Source organism: Gopherus evgoodei, chromosome 6 (assembly GCF_007399415.2).
Source record: "Gopherus evgoodei ecotype Sinaloan lineage chromosome 6, rGopEvg1_v1.p, whole genome shotgun sequence".
Lineage (NCBI taxonomy): Eukaryota > Metazoa > Chordata > Testudines > Testudinidae > Gopherus > Gopherus evgoodei.
The window spans coordinates 94501924-94523124 of NC_044327.1; the positions used below are offsets into that span (position 1 = coordinate 94501924).

A 21201-nucleotide genomic window follows, 5' to 3' on the forward strand; every position below is an offset into this window, starting at 1 on the left:
TAAGAGAGATTTAGGAAGTAACATAATCATGGTAAATAACTTTAGCAGACTCAGGCCTGCATTAAGGGAATAAAAATGGGCCTGGGTCAGAGAGATCTAGGAGATCCTAGATGTTATAATTTAACATCCAACTTTTCGTGGGATACTACCAAAATTAATAATATGAGATTCTCAAGGGCTCTGCTTCCACTCTACTGTTAACCTGGCCGTAAGCAGGCTTATGATGTTTAAATTAAGAATCCATGCTTTAGCCCTGAAAATTCCATGGAAATCCTAATTTGATAGAAATACTACATTGAAACAAACTAGGCTGGCTTATTAAGATGGCTACAATGTTTTCAATGGTTTTAATTCAGTCTCTCCTCTTCCTTTAGAAACTCACTTGGAAAAGTAATTCTCCAGGTGCAGTTGAGGCAACAACCTGCAAGAGCAAAGGAGTCGTGCATCATAATCTGGAAGTGGCAAGATTCAGCCTGGCCTTGGTGGAAGCAAATTACACAGCCTCGCATCCTCCACCAAAAATGTTTTTCTCCCAGACATTGTGAATTTTAGGAGTATTCAGATCTGAGATCTTAGCCCAGGTCACATATCAGTGTTAAATAGATGATTAATAAATAGCTGCATATTCTTGTACTGTTTAAATGAAGGGAAAAAAACCTCAAACTAATTTAAAGGATTAACAAAAAGAAATTAGAAACGCTATAGTATTCTGAAATAGATGTAAATGCCAAATATCGTCACAAAGGGAAAATAAACAGAAAGAATACCAAGGTGAATATGAAATAATTCTGTTGACCGACAGTAATTATTGTAGATATTTATATTTGGTTTTCACACGTGACTGCTACAAATACCCATAAATATGAAAAAATATTATTTGTATTATAGCAGAGCCCACAAGGTGCATGTACACATAATGTATATAACATGAAATCACATAAAACAGTAAAAACACTTCTTTAATTCAGAGTATGAGATATGTAAAAAAGTGAAATATAACAGGAAACAATGCCTGCCAACACAAACAAAAATGAACAAAATAGCCTGGAGTGGGGCTGTAAAATATCAGGAGGTTCTCATTTAAACAATGTGGAAATAGCCAAATAAAGGTAAGCAAATGGTGGAAAACATGCTTGGAAAGCATGGCAATAAAAGATGATGGGGGAAATATAAAATACTCTGTTCAGATCTCACTGCAAATATCAAGACTTCCAGTTAGTATTACAAAAAGCAAGCATGACAGCACTGAAAGGGACAGCAGAGAAATGACTCCAGCAACCAGTGGTTCTAATGCTTTATCAGCTATGTGGAACAACAGTAAGCACAATTGCTTAATAGATAAGTTTCATGTTTGGAGCAAGGACAGATGAAAATGTTAAAATTATTCATACTAAATTATTTGCTTAAATATATTAAAATTGCCCATCTGAAGAATGATAAACAAATAGTACTTCATACATCTGGGTAAGAAAAGTGAGGCCATCACAGTAAATTTTAATTATTCTTTGTTTAGTTTGCATTACAAAATTACTAATATACACTTAATTAAAGCATAACACTTATGATGGTGCTCACTTGGAGGATGAGGCACTCTATGAAAACACTTTAAAAGAGGCTAGTAGCACAGTAGTAAACCAAATATTTTGTTTGCATCAGCATTATTGACTTCTAGAATAATTTAAACAATAAAAAAAAAGTAGTCATTCCTAACTCCAATGAAGTAAGAAACAGTGAATGAGTGTGCACACAAGTGTATCTGGCAGCCAAATACTGAAGTGAGAGAATGCACCTTTTCCCCCAGGTTTCCACCAGGTAAAGGTTTTCTTTAAGCAAAATCCTTAGGTTTTTGAGGCAAGAGAATTTAAATGATGCCCCTCATTTAACACATACACTACAGCTCTATTGAGTTGATAGTGGATTTAACAGTGATTTAGATTAACAAAATGATGGGGATACTGAAAAGCACAGCATGTACTAATTTATTGGGAAAAAAACGTTTCACTCCTTACATATTCCTCTACAGGTTATTTTTAGTTATCTTCATTGTCATTTACCTGCAAATAAACAATCCTCTGAAACACATCTTCTCTCATGCTCATCTCCACATCAAAATAAGAAAGTCTTTTGTCAGCTTGTGTGCTTGCTGAGCGCACATCTTTGTTGGACGAGACATGCTGTGGGAAATCCAGCATGCTTCTTTCCACTGTTAAAATAAAAATATATTTAAAAAAAATGCACCGAGCACTTACAATGCAATCAATCCATGTTAATTTTTTTCAAGATGAGGAACTTCCTAGGAATAGACAAGTTATTTTAATAAATCGTTCTATTTAGTTTTTATACAAGATTTCAGAAATAAATTTATATAAACAGATACCTGAAGCAACCACTGATTAGGATTTACAGATAATGAATGGATTACAGATTATTTAAAAAATGAACCAATACAATTATATACACGGCAGCAATTACAATTAGAACAACTGCATACTTCACTGACGGTGTATATTATCAAAACCTAACTGCCCTGGCAAATGTCCCCACTTTAATCGTTCCACAAGGTCAATTTTGAGTTAGTAAAAGTTTAATACGGATATATTTAAAGCACTGAATAATTTTATGTTTTGAAATTAGATGAATCTTTTAAAAGTACAGAAAGTAGATATTTAAAATACATTATTTTTAATGGATGTCACAGACTCTTTCTCTAGAATACTGGAAGTATGAAGTTTTGAATCTTTACAATTCTCCCTCAAATTATTCAAAAATTGGCAGGAGAAAATACGTATATGACCAAGTCTGTTTATTACTAATAAAAGCAAGCAATAAGAAAATTGAGGGAGATGATGTGTGATTATTTTGGACTATCAGAGATCACAAGCTAACATAATTTTGAATGGAAATGAAAAATAAACTAAATTCTCAGCAATGTTGTCGTGTCCCTGTATTAATAACCAACATGAACATAGGTCCTATAATTAAAAAAGTAGTTAAAATGACTAGCTATATTAATTAATTAGGACTTGATTAAACGTAATTATAGTTTTGCCTCTTAAAAAAGTACTAATCCTGCATGTTATGTTTTGTTCAAACATTTTACACAAAAGTGTAACAAATGCTTTTTGTCCTGGGAGACCGTTCATAATACTAGCAGATGAAGGTTCTAAAGATTAGTTGGTTACAGATTTTAAGATGAACCGAAAACTTTGTGAAAAACTAAGACGCTATACACAACCAAACACTGTGGTATCTCTCTCTCAAAATCATGGGATGCGCATACAAATGTGGTTTACCCTCCCCTCCAATCGGTAGGGCCTGAACTTTATTTGTTTTGCGGGTGTTATAGTAAGATGGTTCAAATGAAGTAGTGAGTTTTACATTTTGCTCTGAAGCTCCTGAGGTTTGTGGTCATCTAGGTCTTTTCTGTGAATGAGTTCCAGGTACATGGGCCAGTTACATAACATAAGAACGGCTGTACCGGATCAGACCAAAGGTCCATCTAGCCCAGTATCTGTCTATGACAGTGGCCAATGCAGGTGCCCCAGGCGGAGTGAACCTAACAGGCTATGATCAAGTGATCTCTCTTCTGCCATCCATCTCCATCCTCTGACAGAGGCTAGGGACACCATTCTTTACCCATCCTGGCTAATAGCTATTTATAGACTCAACCTCCAGGAATTTATCCAGTTCTCTTTTAAATGCTATTATAGTCCTAGCCTTCACAACCTCCTCAGGTAAGGAGTTCCACAAGTTGACTGTGCGTTGCATGAAGAAATTCCTATTTGTTTTAAACCTGCTGCCTATTAATTTCATTTGGTGACCCCTAGTTCTTGTATTACTGGGAAAGGTCTCTGCCCTGCTCATGTGAGTGTAATGTTCAAGACCGACAGTTTCAAGTCCTAATAGGCAGCAGAATTAAAACAAAAAAAAGGAAGTATTTTTGCCACACAATGCACAGTTAACCTGTGGAACTCCTTGCTAGAGGATGCTGTGAAGGCTAAGACTATAACAGGGTTAAAAAAAGTACTAGATAAGTTCATGGAGGATAGGTTCACCAATGGGTATGGTGTTTGCCAGAAGCTAGGAATGGGCGACAGGGGATGGATCACTTGATGATTACCTGTTCTGTTCATTCCCTCTGGGGCACCTGGCATTGGCTACTTTTGGAAGACAGGCTACTGGGCTAGATGGACCTTTCGTCTGACCCAGTATGGCCGCTCTTATGTTCTTAAGGTTCTAATGGAATGCTGCTGTTGTGGGAGGTCATCATCACATATCATGAGTAATCCCTTAGGAAAGTGAGACCAGCCCCATATAGAGCTTTGAAGATTGGGACCCAAAGCTTAAATCTGAACTAGTATTCTGATAAGACCCAGGGAAGAGAGAAGAGCACTGGAGTGTTATGTACTCTTCATGGCTTCTGCAGCTGAGCAGATTGCTGCTGCGTTCTGAACCAACCACAGCGTTTTATTTATTTATTTATTTACATTTATTTTCAGCGTAAGCCTGGTAGTTTTATTCCTACACACAGAGCGCTACAATAATTCAGGCTGGAGGTCATGAATGCATGGATCACTGATCATCACTGTGGCTAAATCTTAATCTGACAGGAGGCTGTTTGGATCAAGATTGTTCACGACAGTCTTCTTGCTGGTGGTAAGGGGAAAAGGATATAACAACCATAGTCATGGTTATTTGGTGCACAGAAGCTGTGAAGAGTCTAAGAGAAGGGTAAGGCTGCAGACTTAATACAGAGAAGATGCCCTCACTGAAGGAGGATGTTAGGACATGAGTTCTCTGAAATGCTTCCCTCCCTCAACTAGCATCACATCAGTCACCTGATTTGACTTCTGATACTGGTCTCAGACAGGTCCCCAAATGGCCAAAGGAAAGTGCTTTTTATGTATGATGTGAAAGTAATTGTAAAGCAGGACGTCATGTGTGTACTGCAGACATTTTAGTCCATGCTGTTGCACAGTGCCCCCAAGTGGCTCCATGCAGTCACTGACAAGAACAGGATGGGTCACTGAGTTTTCACAGGTGAGGACTTCAAATGTGGAGGAGCATATGCCCATCATGACTCTCTCGATGTAGTCAGAGAGAAATGAGTGAAGCAATATCAGCATAGTCTTGCTAACCATTGCCATGTCTCTAAGGCTGGGCAGCAGAATTTCATGGCTAATCATAACAAATGCTGTGGGAGAGGTCAAAAATGAATATCACTTCTGAGATCTCTACTTTCTCTATCCATGAAGGGCACAGATCAGACTCACGGGCGGTAACTGCTTTTGCTGCATTGCTTCCAGAACTCTGTTTTGTGGATAAGATGAATTCAGAGAAGGAAGGTATTAGACTCCACATACTCACCTGTATACTCCACTTCTATGGCGGCCAGAGCCTGCACAGTGTTCTCATATGTTACTTTTTCAAAATCAAGCATTTCAACATTGTCATACACTTGGTTTGTTTTCATGATCAGATCTTCTGTCCTTGTTATGATTTGCTCTGGTGACAGGTCCCATTTCAAAAAGTTTCACTCTGATGCTGCATATGAAGAGGCCTGGAGAGGGTAGTAATTTCTGTTCCTAATGTCATCCTCAGTAAAAGCCTTGGACCATCAGCTCTGAAATTCTAAGAATGAATTTAGGAGATTAAGAATCTAATTGAAGCAAAAAGGTTTATTGTGAATTATTTCTTAAAAGAACATTACTTCTTTTATTAAATAGTATTTTTAGAAACAAGAACATATTCCTTTTTAGGTCTATTCTTTCCTTTTCAGGACCCTAAATAGTTGTACTTTTAATTAAATAAATCTGTATTTTAAAATAATTCAGATGTCTGCCCTTCCCCGCCCCCCCGTACTTATTTGAGGGAGTGTTATCTAATATGTATGCAAAAACAGTGATAAAATGTTTTGGTTCAGCAAAAATAGACAAAACAGTTTTTCTTAGACGACTGAGTTGTTATTCAAAACACCAGCTACTGAAACTCCACGGAAACAGACAATAGTGTTTTGTATTTTGAGAAAAGGAAAAGGGACTATGCAGTGAAATCTGGGTTATGAAGGCTAGTTGTTACATGCAACATAAACAAAATGGTAAAAACATTTAATAGGGAAGTGTAAATTAAAATGGATAATTTTATACTTGCATTGAACGTCTGCTGTGTTCCAGGCCATGAGAGCAAATTATCTCATAGCCTCCTACTTCAAAATGTACTCTTTTAACCGTTGCAGATCTTATGAGTATTTCACACTGTTTTGCTCTGTAGCTGGAAAAGGCATGAAGGTTTCTCATATCTATAAACAACCTTTGTGTTCAGTTAATAACTCTGATTAATTTAGCCAACTGTATTATAGACTTGGTTAGGCAGAAAAGTTTACAATCCCCTACAGTGCTGGCATCGACAGCTGCCTTTTTACTAACCAATATGACAATGCACACACATTCAGCCATTTTTCAGGGGTTTAATGGCAGAGGGGAAAATTTCAAAATTTCAGGGGGTGGGATTTCCTGAGTTTCTTTTGAATCACCAAAATATAGGAAGAAATAAAATATCATCCCTAAAATTCAGTTATTGACCTTCATCTGCTCCCAATCACCCCCAGGAATCTGTGTCATTTTCTCTTTTCGTTGCATTTCACATATTTATAACCTGCTGGATAGCCCACCGAATTGAGACTCAGGTGACTTGGGTTCTATTCCCAGCTCTGCAACTGGCCAGTTGGGTGACTTTGAGACAATCACTTTACCTCTCTCTGTCTCAGTTACCATATCTGTAAAATGGGGATAATGACACTGACCTCCTTTGTTAAGCACTTTGAAATCAACCAAAGACAAGCTGTATAAGAACAAATGATTGTCATTATTGCCATACCCCACAATTTCTTCCATGCTCTTCCTTTCCTTTTGTTTTCTGTGCATCTCTTTGCTTTTCCATGCTTTGTTTTGGTCAGTGCCCCAATTCTTCAATCTATTCACTAATCAGTATTTTTCAGCACTCATCCCATTCTCCCTGCACCACTGCACCCACACACATCAAAGTCCCATACCACAGCAACCCTCCCTCTAGTTCAGCAGTCCTCAAACTGTGGCTTGCGACCCCAATGAGGTTGTGGCAATCCCTCCTGTATGGAGGACACCACTTTACTCTGTACAGCGAGATCTTGCATGCACAATATTTTCCTCTTCAAAATGGCATCCTCCATACTGTCTGGGATCCTGGGAGGAAATAATTCATTAAATTGGGTCCAAGCCAGCAAAAAGTCTGGGACCCCCCTGTTCTAGTTGAACAAGGTGCTCTTCTAGTTGAAGAGTAAGATACTGATGGGTCTGCAGATGTAGCACTACCCTATTTGGCTGGGAAAGATGTAAGGGGAGACTCCTTGAGAAATCTCTCCCTCAAAGGATGGTCTCAGTAGAGAAGTCATCACAGGCAAAAAAATTTTTTGGCCCTGTTGGCTGTCGGTGTGGTTGTTTTTGTTTATTTTGGGGGGGGAGGGGGCTGTCTCCTCCCCCCCCCCATTTTTCTGTTATCTTCAAGACAGGCTCTCTCTCCTTTTGTTCATTTATCTTGCTCTGTCAATTCTTTCCCCCACATCTCTTCCCCTTCTTTGACCCTACTGTTTATGTCTCATCTCTCTCCTTCCACGTTAATCTTTTCTTCACCCAAAGCACCACCAGGACAGTGAGAAATCACACCTACATACATCCCAGCTGCATCAGAAGTAGATGAGTGAAACTAAATAGGAGCTGAGTGAGTCTGATCAGTTTAATTATGCAGCTGCTTCAAGCTCCATGGGAGAGGTGCTGTTTTGTGAACATAGATTTGATCATACTCTGTAGGATTCTTTACAGGAGTAATGTGAAAATTCACAGCAGTGTATTAATAGGAAAACTCAGAATCCTCATGTCCAACTTAAACCCAGAGTTAATATCTATCTATAAACACATAAATATGGACATATATTTTGCACAAACCTAACATTAGTATGAAATAGATAGTAAGAATGAAGTATGCATAGTAAAGCAAGCACTAAGCCATAAGTATGGAAGAATCAGAGACAAAGATTTGCTAGATACCATATTTCTGAGCAAAGAACCAGAGCCAAAGTTTGAGGGGGAACTGGCCTTGGGAGTGAAAAAATTTAGCTGGACCAGACAAATTGTAGAGACAAGGTGGGTGAGGTAATATATTTTATTGGACCAACTTCTGTGTGTGAGAGAGGCAAGTTATTGAGCTTACACAGAGCTCTTCTGAAAAAGAGCTGACCTGAAGAAGAGTTCTGTGTACACTCAAAAGCTTGCCTCCCTCACTCACAGAAGTTGTTACAATAAAAGATACTATCTCACTCACATTGTTTCTATAATATCCTGGGACCAGCACAGTTACAACACTGCGTACAGACAAACTGTGACCAAGTCAAACTTGAAATGAAGATTTACTGGAAACAACAGAGCCAAAAGAGAAACCCATTCTGTTCTACAACAACATTGACCCTGTGCACACAATCACAATTTGAGCAGTAGTAGCAGATATAACTGAGAGCAACTCAAAGCCAGTTTGCCCTTGAGAAGCAAGATTTGCCTGACACAGAAGACTAGCTTGGTAGGACTAACCCATATCTTCATTACAAAGCAGCTAGGAGATTTAAAACCTTTGCATTTACTAAGCTGATTGTTCTATGGCACAGTTTTATAATTAAAATATTTTTAAACTCTTGCTAATGAAGTAAAATAAATTATGGTACGAAGGAAGACAGTATGTGTTAATATGTTAATTGCACAAACTAATACCCAGATATAATTAAAGTTTTTTTAAAATGTTCAAGTGTAAAGTGGTCACTATTATAAGGTGACATTTGCTAACAGATACCAATACATGGTAAATGTTGATTAACAGCAATCACTGTAACTGTGTTAATAGTTATTTGGGGAGTATCAAAACCAGTTTGGTACATAAATAAATGCTCATAAAATTTGACATAATGTAGTGTGTATGTGGCCCAGATGAAAAATGGTGATTACACAAGCAGTTTGAAAAGGGCATGGGTGCAGGGCTTGTATTTTAAGGTTACACCTTTGTAGCTGAAAGGTTCTACAACTAGACTAAGTCAATTATTTTGTACAGATATAAATAAGGAACATCATTCTTACACAAATGTATTAATGGGAGACTATTTTTTCCTAGTGAATATGGTTTATTTAAGTCCTTCACAGCTCAGACAAGAGGTTTATTTTTCCTCTGCAAGCACATAGAGGTGGACAATTAGAGTTGTGATAATGTCCATATGTTAGAGACTTGCTGACTGACACTGACATGTGGATAAGGAAGAGTTGGCTCAAGCTGAATGTAGGAAAAACCAAAGTGATGAGAATCAGAAGAGGAAAACAGTACGGGAGCTTATCATCACCAGTTTTCCCTCAGTTGAAGGCATTTGTCCACAGATAGTTACGAGAGTGGATCAGCCTTAGGTCCTATTGTAGTCATTACTGACCCTGAACACTCAAATAGCAACAGTCCTTCTTCCATCTATGACTAGCAAGATAATTTTGTTTATTCCTCTCTGACGATAACTCAGATCAAAGGTTGAGGCATTAGTAACTTCTGTGTTGGACTACTGAAACTCATTGTATCTGAGTCTAGATAAGAACGTAGAAGCCCATCCTGAAAATGACAAGCAAAAGAATACAGTACTGTACACTGGTGCTTTGCCATCTACATTGGCTCCTCATTCCAACACTAGTGGGTCCATTTCAAGACTGAAAATTAATCTACAAATCCCTTAAAGGATAAAATGCTGTAATCTCAAGGACCACCTCTCTTTCTGGGCCCTGCTATGGCAACTAGAATCACCTGCACACTGTGACTAAAAGAGTCCAGATATAGAGTAGAAGAAGCTGGAGGTACATCTTCTTAACAGCAGGCTCAAGGCTCTGGAAAACCCATGCAAATGGAACTTACTCAGATGGAGCTTTCTGTAGTCTACATACAATGCTAATACAGTATGGAGTTAAACACTTTAGAAATGCAAACAGATAAAATATGTGTCAGCTAATGTCACTGAGCAAATATATTTTTCAAGAATAACCACTGACATAGTAACTAAAACAGCAATTAGTGATAAATTCTCAATTAACTGCTGGGCAAAATGTTTAAATGTGTATAGAATTGCTTGGATCTCCCCCAAGGGCTTGAATGCTGGATCCAGGAGACTGATAAGCACTACTTTTAATTTCCAGGGTGGACCTGGTGACCTAACTTCAGGGCCAGCTCCAGCTTTTTGCCGCCCCAAGGGTGGAGGGGGGGAAGAGCGGCGGCACTTCAGTTGCAGCTCAATCATGCCACTTCTGCGGCAATTTGGCAGCGGGTCCTCCCTCTCTTCCTCTTCGGTGGCAATTTGGCGGCAGCTCAAAGAGGAACAGAGGGAATGAGGGACCCATCACCAAATTCCTGCCAAAGACCTGGACGTGCCGCCCCGATACTGGATGGAGTGCCACCCCTTTGAATTAGCCTCCCCAAGCACCTGCTTCCTACCTTGCTTGCCTGGAGCCGACCCTGCCTAACTCTCCCATTACATTAGAAAGCACCTTTGAGTAACAAAAGAATAAAATCTGTAGCCTAGTACTAATTATTATAACTGCCAGCAAATGGATGTTTACATCTGTTGGAGACAGAAAATAAATGAGAAATGCTAAATAGCAACCATCTAGTACTGGAGTAGTAACAACTCTGATTGCTCCAGTCTCTAGCTGATGGTATAGAAAGTAACCATTTGTATGGGCTGGTAGACAGTACAATGCTCCAGAAAGGTTTGAACTTATCAGTGTATCTTTCTAACAACCACATAGGACACTGACTTCTTTAAGTTTCTTGACAAAAAACTGTAATATAACTTCTAGTGACACAGTCACTACAAGTTGCACCTCGGTGAACTATTTAAACACATCTTGTAATTGCCCTTCCTGACATCTCTCTCAGTAAACCAGAGAGTATGTTATGCCAACTTAGATCACAGTGAGTATATGTAAAATAAAACATAAATAAAAAATGTACTATGGGTGAAATCCTGGCCCCACTGAGGTTAATAGCGGCTTTTCCAAAGGCCCAGGATTTCATCTCAGGTGTTTACATAAAATTGTAAATAAACACGAATTCTCGAAAACTCCAGTGCCCTAATTATAAAATAAAGCCATATGGCATAAAGAATCAATGGACGACACACCTCGAACTAAAACCCTGGTCCCTCAGCTCCAAAAATGAATGTTTTTGCCATCTGAGATAAAGGAGATAATCTTTAGCTGTTAGCAGTGATAGTTCCCTGATGCTCTTTCTGGGCCCTTTCACATATACATAAACCCAGTTAATTAGAGTTGTTAAAATGAGCAGGTGAAAAGTAAATAAAATAATTTAAACTAGATTTGTATGTGTTTAGAGTTAAGGATGACAGAATTGTACAAATAATATATATGTTACAGAGGTGATCTTCTAAATATGTATATTTTCTTTCTAGAAAGTTAACAGTTTATGAAAGAGAGACACAAAACAAAATGAGAATGAATGTAAAACTATTGTGGAACCAAATATAGATCATATGTTGACATCAGAATTTTATAAAATCTTTACTCTCTTGGGGGCCTAAAACTCTTGGGAAATTACAGTTTCCAAATCACAAAGGCTTGCCTGACAAGCCATTTTAAAAGCTTTAACGAAAAAATAAAATATACAATTTGACCAGAGGTGAAGATACAAAAGACTTATCAACTATCTGAATCATACATTCCAGAATAACTATTTAGTAACTGCAGACTGATTCTGAATGAGCAAAATATGTTAATGAACCTTGGACATAAATCCTAAGATTTAACCCAGTCATGTAATCACGAAACAACCAGACAAAATTAAATATAAAATAGTGTCAAAAAAGAAATCCGTGGATACTCTCACACAATTAGACAGCACATTTCCTCATAGGAAAAGACAAAGAAATGAAATACTGAAATCTTCCTCGCACCTCCCCATAAAGGGACCAAAGCTTGCAAGATGCTGAGCACTCCTTCATCTCCCATTGACTTCATGGTCCCTTGTTTTGTTAACAGAATTAAAATAACTTTTAACTAATTTGGCCTTTTTCATTATAGAACATTTTCAGAAGACAGACTTTCTGGATAAAATACCATTGCTAGCTTTATTATTTTCATTAAGGCCTTCTTCCATCTTCCACAGCCAAATAAAAGTAATTGTATTTTCCTCTTGTCACAGTTCCAGGGTAAGCTGGCCCTTTGATCCTTCACTCACTGTCTTGGTGGGCTCCCCTTTCAAGTGATAGGCCGAGCCCCTTCATTTCTCTCAATGGAATCCCATGATTAACCCCACTTTTAGACTGGCTCTCCGGGCGATGGCACCCCTTTTTACCATTCTTGTTTTCTCAACAGGTTTGGCCCCTACTAGAAACTTTCCTCAGGAGCAGTGATCCGTATGAAAACGAAGGTGACTCTAAACAGTTTTTTCAAAACAAAATATTATTTATCCATCCATTGGAACATAGTTGTCAGAGAGAAAAGGGTTAAAAGAAAGAAAGGCCTATAAGCATATAATCTTACCTACAACCAGGGGTGAAAGTGAGCTGGTACAGGCCAGTACTCCATACTGGTAAGAACCCACACCAGCCCATACCCAGCCAACCTTAAAGCACTGTTGCAGCAGCACTTTAATGTCCCTGTCCCTTTTGCCTCCCCTGTTGGGGGCCCTGCCAGTAGCAGCAGTGCTTTAAGGATGGTCCTTTGCCGCGGCAGTGCTTTAATGTTGCTGCACCCCTTGTTGGCAGGGCTGCCAACAGGGGAAGGGGGGCGCAGCAACATTAAAGCGCTGCTGCGGCAAAGGACTCTGCAGCGCTTTAACGTCCCTGCCCCTTTTGCCGCCCCAACCACTGATGGGGGAGGGGGAAGCAGCTGCCCTGGGGCCAGCAATTTAAATGGGCCTGGGGCTCCGGACATTGCTGCCCCTACCGCAGCAGCAGCATCCGGAGCTCCCGACCCTTTAAATCAAAATGGGAACCGTGGGCGGTGTGGTCCAAGGGCTGGCTGGGGATGGTGACCCCAGCCCCTCCCTTCTGCCCAGGGTCCCACCCCTTCCACGGCCAGAGCCACCCCCACTGTACCAGTAAGTGTCCTCAGTTACTTTCACCCCTGCCTACAGCTTAGCAGTTCCCACTAAGAGTTAGACCCATCTTATCCTAAATACCCTCATCCTTCTGGGGACCAGATTACAGTCTGCTTCTCTGCTGACCCTGATCCTCTCCCTCTGTGCATTAAGGTTGTTCTTTCAACCATTTCCAAGTTCTTTGTTTATGATTTCCCACCTGAAGAGGCATGTCCCAAGCTGGGAGTGGCTGTGTCTCACTTGAACAGAGACCAAACCAGGAGGCTTTCACCTCTGTATTGTTAGTTAAGCACTGGCTAAGGCTAATGCAGTGGCTAATGTTTAACAGAGGTTTTCAAAATCTGCTAAAATATGGAGCTTGCTCTCTGATCATTTGAGCAATTAAAACTTTGTGTCTCTTTGCTTGAAGTCCTCTTTGTATAACTTATATTAGGGCCAATGCAATGGGATGCCCCAGATTTCATCATTGTATAGTTCCTGCTCTCATTACCTTTCTTTTTGATATCAGAGGGGTAGCCGTGTTACTTATTGGAGAAGTTTGGTATGGGATTTTCAGCAATAGCCAAAGAGCTCTAAGAACAATTATTTTCACTGGAATACTAAAGAACAATGTAAATTGCCAACCAAAAAACCAAAGCAACAACCCGATTTTCCAACCAAATCAGTGTAGGCTGTGTAGCAACTTTTACAATCTCAAAAATTTAGCAAAACGTAAGTAGCAGCTATAGCCCCTAGAACACAATTGGATTTTCAACAAAAAGAATAGCACTTGTAAGCAACAGTCAGATGATTCAAAAGCAATTTTTTTTGCCAGAATGCCAAGCAATAGTATATTTTGCCAACAAGCTAAAATCTGATTGTTACTTCTGCAAAACAATTTGATTTGATAAAGGAGATGGCACCTTCCTGTATACTTTAGTGGAGCCTCACACCTGCAAACTTGGGTGCTGCTGCAAAGGCCAGACAAGCAATTTAATTTGAAAATCAAGCTTTGACTGGCACACCAAATATTTTAGCCACATTTGTATAAGGACTGTACAAATAGATAACTTTTTTTTTTTTGAGAAACTGTTACAATTTCTCGTGTATGTCAAACCATCCTTTTGGATTTGGAGGCTAAAACAAGAGAGAAACAAAAGTGGAAAACCAGAGTTCATCAACCTGAACCAGCAAGCCTTGGAACTAGGCTTATCAATCCTCCCAGATTGGCCTCAATCTCCTGGTGACTATTAAAAGCAATCTGGGAGGCCCTACATGGATCTGCCCATCCTCCCCCTTCATTCAACTCCTAAAATGATGCCTCATTTGTCCACTTCTTCCACAACAGTCTACATACCTTTTTTCACACTGCCCTCACTACACTGAACATCTATCCTGAGCTGGCCCACAAAAACACAACCCTTCTCTCATTTAAAACCTTCTTGAAGACCCACTTCTGCTACCAGGGCTGACTTTAGGCCAATTCCACCAATTCCCCCGAGTCAGGCCTCGCGCCCAAGAGGGCCTCGCGCCCAGTGGCAGAGCCGCTGAGGGGTGGAACAAGTGGTCGAGAATCCCTTCCCTTGCTAGAGGCTCCTTTTTAATTTTTACTCACCCGGCAGCGCTCTGGGTCTTTGCCAGTGGGTCCTTCACTTGCTCTGGGTCTTCAGCAGCACTTCAGCAGCTGGTCCTTCAGTGCCACCGAAGATCCGGAGCAAGTGAAGGACCCACCGCCGAAGACTAGGAGTGCTGCCCGGTGAGTACAAGCCCCATGTGTTTTTTTACGTGTTTTTTTTTTAGTCATCCCTGCTGGGGCCCCGTCAAACCTGTTCGAATCAGGCCCCACACTTTCTAAAGCCGGCCCTGTCTGCTACAACTAGCTGCAGTGAGTTAATGATATTTTATTTTAATATATAAAATTACAAATTGCTCCATCTGGCTGCACTCATGCCTTTGCTGAAAATATCTCAGTGCTCTAACCCTATCCTTCCTCTGTGTCCACTCCATTGTTTCCTTGCCCATTTCTGTTGCTACAGGTCTGGAACTAACTAGACTGCAGGAATTTCAAGGCAGAGACCCTGTCTGATCGATCCTGCACGTGAAGGTGCTGTAAATAACAAGGATTATATCACGCTGTAGAAAGTCTGACATGCTGAAGGAAGCAATCCCACATGGTTTAACGTTTCCTGCACTATTATTTTCCTGGTCTTTCTCATCAGGGGCCTCTGAACGTCCCCTGGGAAAACTATCACACGCAAATCTAACCGTCTTTGAGGGAAACCAGATTTTTTCTCTCCTGAGCTGATTGGAAGCCGGAGCAGCTGCACGCAGGGGGACAGGCAGAGACTCCCCCCGCGTTGGGGAGAGGCTTGGGGGCAGGGTACCGCTGGGGGGGAGGTGTGCAGGAAAGGAATGACCCCACCCGCATAACGGGACGGGGGGCAGGACACGCTCTTCTCAGTGCGAAAGGGGTTTAGGGCACGGGTTCGGCTATCAGGGGGCGCCCTTCTCCAGCCCGGCATCCTCATTCCCACTGATCCCTCAACTACACCCCCCCGCCGTAGTCGCCCTTGTCCAGCCCGACACCCCATCCCCACCGGCCCCTCAGACATTCTCCACCCACCGCGGGCCCCACAGCGCCCTTAAGCAACCCGAGACTCTCCCCTGGGCGCAGTCATAGCGGCTGTCGGGCCCTGACGCACCTGGTGAGCGCTCGGCCCGCAGCGCTGCACAAGGAGAACATGGGGGCGGCGGGGCTGCAGCTGCTGGGGGCGCCCGAGCTTAGGCGCGCGCTCCGCAGCCATGTGGCTGCTCGGCTGAGCTGCGCAGCCACTTCCGCCGGCCGGCCGCGCCTCCCCCCGCCCCAGCTCCCCCCGCCCTGCGCGGCAACCACTGAGCTCCTCTGCCAGCGCCGTGGGGAGGGGGCATCCAGACAGGGGAACCCTGCAGCAGCCAGCCCCGCTCCGGCCGGCTTCTCGCCCCTTGCACGGTGAGTGTTCCGCCGCCGCCCTCCATCCTCAGTGCGGGGACAATGCCGCCGCCTGGGGGAATCGGGCTCTTCCCGCTGCCCCCGTGAGAGGGGAGGGTGCAGCAGGGCATCTCTTGTGCCTCCTTCCCATGCGAGGCAGTGCCAGGGGAGGGGCTCCCCGGGGGCAGCCGCCACCGCCCGCTCCGGACCTGGGCACCACACCCTGAGCTGGGGCAGAGCAGATGGGTGGGAAAAGCCATTTTAGCCAGATTGACTAGCTCCGCGATTGAGCGGGTTGCCAAGGAGCCCCTGGGGCTGAACATGGGCAGGCTTGGCTGGTGCCTGACACCGCTGAGCTTGTTGCGATGCCGTGGACTGGGGGAACTTGTCAAATCTGGCATACGGCATGTCAATGCACATAGTGAACCATAGAAAAGCTAATGGACAATGATCCTTAGAATGTGTGTATTATATATGTTTTCAATTATTTAGATACTTATGCGTGTACAGAGGGTATATTATTGTGATCTTTGCTGTACCTTATACCGTGAAACCTGTTCTACTGTATACTTCTTCTTTCAAAGGATCACTTGAAAGTAGAGTCAAAATATCCGGTATATTTTGTAAGATTATTACTTACACATCACCTCTAAGAGGCAGCCCACTTTTGCTAGCCTCCTGAATGGCTGCTTAAGATGATTGAACCACATCTATGGTATAACCAGTATTCTATAAACAAAAATGCTTTTTACAGGTGTGGCCTTTCACCTATATGTTAAATCTAAGATCTTCTTTTTCTGGAACATAGTTAAACACTGCTCTTTTTCAAAAATAAATTCTGTTTAGTGGTTTAGGAAAAAAACTCAGAAAAAGTTAGAACTAATTTTCCTCCCAAAGAGAAGTTATATAACTCCTAATAGATGCTGCATGCAAATCAGGCTGAGTCAGCAGCATGTCACTAATCACAAGTTTGCACTGAGGTCACAGTGTTTTTATTTTCAGTCTAAAGAGAAAATAAGCTTTTCTGTAGCACAGTGTCAGAAAATGGAAGTGTTTATTTATGCCAGTGGTGAGATATCTATCCATGTACTTTTAAATTACTTTTGATTTGAGTGAGTATTCCTGCTTCCAGTTGTATGTGCATTAGAAACTAAATCAAAACTGTATCTTTGAGCAAAATTAATTTACTAAATTATCCATAACAAACTTTTATGAACTCCTTCAGGAATTAATTCAAGGAAGTCCTATGACCTGTTTTATGCAGGTGGTCCTACTGGATGACCGCAGTGGTCCTTTCAGGCCTTTTATTTATTTCAATAAGATTCATAAATCATATGTCCAGTGATACTCTTCTTGAGATGCTTTTAGATGAAGATCTATTGCTGCATATCTTGTACATCCAAAATTCCTAGTGAAGTTAATGGGACTTTGGGGTGGGCAGAGTATTCAGGGATTGGCCCTAAAGTACCATTCTTAAGGTCTCTATATTTCTCTGAATATTTTTATAATTTAGGTGCAGTTCATAAGCTTCTAAAATGTCATCAGTCAAACACCTAGTATATGCCGTCATCCATTTCTTGAGAGAACAGAGTCAGCTGGATACTTTCACTTCAGATGAACAAGAAAGCTTGGAAGGTAAATACTGAAGGCCACATATTTGTATTCTAGGCTGACTGACATACATCATGACAGAAAAGCAATGTGAATGAACTATATTAATTATTTATGTTGTCTTATTGTATTTTGTTTCTTGTATGTCAGGAAGATATTATTTGAACAATTTATATCCTTATCCTGTAGATTTCAATAGTGTCTCTCTCGGTTATCTGTTACCAAAGAAAGTTGCCAATTTTGGACTAGGAATGGGAGAAGTTTGGAGTTCCACAAAACCTGAAGAAGTTTGTGAAATGTTTTAGAATTTTTGTTATTAAAGGAAAAACAACTTCATTCCTGAAATAGACTGAAATTTTACATGTCCACAAGATTCTTCTTTCTAAAGTCTGTAAATTTGAAGAGGTCCTAAAGTTATTGTCACTGCATGTCTTATTTCTGAGCAACTGTCACTTTCTATTATGCTAAGGATTTAAATTAGATAATGCCGTAATCAACCACTGGCAGGATTATGTGGACTGGCTCATGTCTCACTCAGTTTTCATGCCTGGTTTCCCTCAACTTTTCATGTGCTAGAATCTATGGCTAACACACTGAAGAACACTTCTGTCAACAGCATTTGTATTGGCAAACAGGGAGGGGCAGCTAAATCATGAACAGCCATATTCTACCTTGATGCACATGAGGAGCTCTTGTTAATATTGATAGGAGCCCCATCTACTATTTGAGGGCAGGCTTGTGCCTCTGAGAGTGAATGCACAGAGAATGCACCGTTTATATATCTTGACAAACGTTTTATTGTAAGAGCAGTAGTGCTGAGGAGGGCTGTTATTAGTGATTCCAAGTATCACATAGTGGTAAGGATTCTTGACAGGTATATTTTTGTCTTGGCAAAGGAAGATTAAGTTACAGCAAACTAAGACCATTTTACTCCTGAGCAAGAACAGCCAAATGGGGGTTTAACATGCTTTAATTTATAGGCATTGACTTCACACCTTTAGTTGATTCACCTTAATTTTCCTGAGTGCCATGTAGACATGCCTTTACCAAAGTTTTGAATATGGTTAAATCCTTCCCTGCTGACACTTTACAGTTTTTTGGAATTGGTGTAGTTTGCACTCTTCTTGTGCCATGTTTAAACATATCATTCAATCAGATTCCCTGTTTGTGTAAATATGGTTTCTACTGGACTGGATGTGTATAACAGTTGTTCACAGGCAAGAGATTGTGTTGTTTTGACTGTTTTTAAAACATTTTTAAGAGTCAGTTTAAAGCAACAAAAGCTGAAATAGTGCATTTGATAGGTGATGAACAACTATATTAATTTAAAATAACCCAATGTCTGTTGAGAAACTTATTTCCAATTGATAAAAAGGCCACATTTTTAGAAATAAAATTATGAAGTAGGAATTATTCATATTTTTTTAATAAAATACTGATAAATGTTGATGGTTTGTAACTAAGAAGGGTTAACTGATCACTTATTTGACACAGATGTTGGCTAGAGTTGCCCTGAGACAAATGAACTACAATTTTAACAGATTTATTTTCTAATCAAAAGTGGATTATAATACTTTTAATGGTATGTAAACGTGCAAAGATAAAATTGAACACTCCCACAATTAAGCATATTTTAACAGAGAAGTGAAATCCTAATTTTAGAGTTTTATGTTGCCAAATATAATGCACCATATGGTGCATTATACAATATACAGCATCTGTGCCAACCAATTTGCATAGCTGATCCTTTTTTAGGAGTTTATAGAAGTTAACTTTATTTTATGTGAAATAAATGTCAAGCCAAATCTTGCCCATGAATGTGTGAACATAGCTCCCAACAAGACTGTGAGGGAAGAATTTGGTCCATGCAGTACGTGGGTACTCTGTGTACCTTACAATGTGCTATGGGGTTGTAAAGCATTGTATAACTATCAAACAAACTATGCAAAAAAAAAATCAACCAGTTGAAGACTTTATCAAAATAAAAGTACAGCATGCTTTTCAAAGCCATCTTTTGTTGATAAAATGTATTCTGATTTGCTGAAGCATACAAGTAGATCAGACTATAGGTGAAGTTCACCCCAGTGTAAAAGGACTGCTCATTTGCATGTTTCATTTGTGGAATTCAGTCATCTGCATAAACAGAAATCAGAGGGTGGACTAGGGAGGGTCCATTTGCAGGGTCTGGATCTGCTATGCAGCCAGGACAAAGTCTGTGGTACAGTGGAACTCTCCACAGCGAGAGTAAAGCTAATCTCTGTGCGAGACAGAACTTTCATATGTGAGTGGGGAATGGCCTGAGATTGGAATGAATTCTTCCAAAAACTACCACCACCACAAAACCTCAATACTTTCTTCTGAGTGCAAGGTGCATGTCTTTGATCTTACTTCCTAATGCAAACACATAGCAACAGATATGTGTATTTAAAACAAATAAAAAACTCACCAAAAACAAGACTCTCCACTACACATGCTTCTCCCTCTGGGGAGAGAATGAGAGAAAAAACAGTCACATAATGCATTACTGGAAGGTGCTCAAAAACTAAGCCTGAATAAAATACATAGTTGTCTTGCACCTGTTTCTCCAGCATATAGATTAGTAGCTTCAGTACTTCCACCTCATTTATGCAGTGTGTTTAAATGGCTGCTTTTACTCTTCCGTTGGCCATGCCAGCCTCTACACTTCACTGCTGTCTTCAGCACCAGCCTATGTGAGATCAGTGTGTTGTTCAAACTGGAATTTTTTTGGGCAAGTTTTATTACCAATTATTACATGAGGTCAGACTAGATGATCACAGTGGTCCCTTCTGTCCTTGGAATCTGTGACCCCTCATACATTGCACCGACAGGTAGCGTAAGAAGGGATTGATCCTAGTAAGTGCCACCACCGCAAACCTGTGGTTTAGTTAAAGCAGCAGTCCTTACACTGGTCCTGTGAATCAAGGTGAATTTCGCTGAAGGCTTAAGTGGTGTGGAGGACCTTGCCTAGCCCTCTGCTCTGGGGTGAATTAATCTGCCAGTGGCAGTCAGATAGCAGGAGTGTGGTAGTGGGATAGAGAGCAAGTGGCATTTATTCCATACAGATATCCTTCAGACAAAGAATTGCAACTACTGTATATAATTGGAGTGAAATTCTGGCTCCATTTTGATGTCTGTGTGGTTAAGATTTCACCTCAGTTGCTTAGTGTATTGAAAAGTTACACACTGTCAAAGGATCAGTCTCTCCCATTTTGAAAATAAATGTGTGCTTTGGCTCCACATTTATTTTGAATAAAGTCTTTTGTTTTGGCTTACCGTTTACATAGCAGCAGGAGACTGTCATCCTGTGGGAAGAAAAAGTCTATTTCATTGATTTATGCCATAAAGGTATTAATGTTTGTTAAAATCATGGCAGAGGAATTATAAAGATTCAGATTGTGTTAATTTTTCCAGTTAAAATTTTTCCAGTTAAATGGGAATTGTGGGAGCTCACTGTAATATGA

The 21201-nt window shown here is 40.5% G+C and overlaps 2 protein-coding genes and 1 long non-coding RNA gene across 6 annotated transcripts in view; 2 read left to right on the plus strand and 1 right to left on the minus strand.

The window, feature by feature from the left end:
• The window catches only part of LOC115653467, a 49419-nt gene extending 47373 nt beyond the window's left edge, over positions 1-2046 (plus strand). The window contains exon 4 of the long non-coding RNA XR_004000930.1: positions 375-2046. This is a non-coding gene — a long non-coding RNA (uncharacterized LOC115653467). The remainder of the gene's footprint in view (positions 1-374) is intronic.
• Positions 1-15955, minus strand: part of NLN (neurolysin) — a 48305-nt gene extending 32350 nt beyond the window's left edge. Inside the window, exons 1-4 of one of the 2 annotated variants that reach the window (XM_030566823.1) lie at positions 15843-15955; positions 5368-5623; positions 2055-2203; positions 383-421 (exon numbers count right to left, since the gene is read on the minus strand). In XM_030566823.1, the coding sequence (XP_030422683.1) occupies positions 383-421; positions 2055-2203; positions 5368-5473 (294 nt within the window). In that variant the 5' untranslated portion in view covers positions 5474-5623; positions 15843-15955. The other variant, XM_030566824.1, reaches the window with a different exon arrangement.
• An 18-nt stretch (positions 15956-15973) lies between these two features.
• Positions 15974-21201, plus strand: part of SGTB (small glutamine rich tetratricopeptide repeat containing beta) — a 48095-nt gene continuing 42867 nt past the window's right edge. The window contains exons 1-2 of one of the 3 annotated variants that reach the window (XM_030566825.1): positions 15974-16129; positions 17622-17743. In XM_030566825.1, coding sequence (XP_030422685.1) covers positions 17644-17743 — 100 coding nt within the window. In that variant the 5' untranslated portion in view covers positions 15974-16129; positions 17622-17643. Of the gene's footprint in view, positions 16130-17142; positions 17221-17621; positions 17744-21201 lie in introns of those variants that run through there. The other 2 variants (XM_030566827.1, XM_030566826.1) reach the window with 2 other exon arrangements.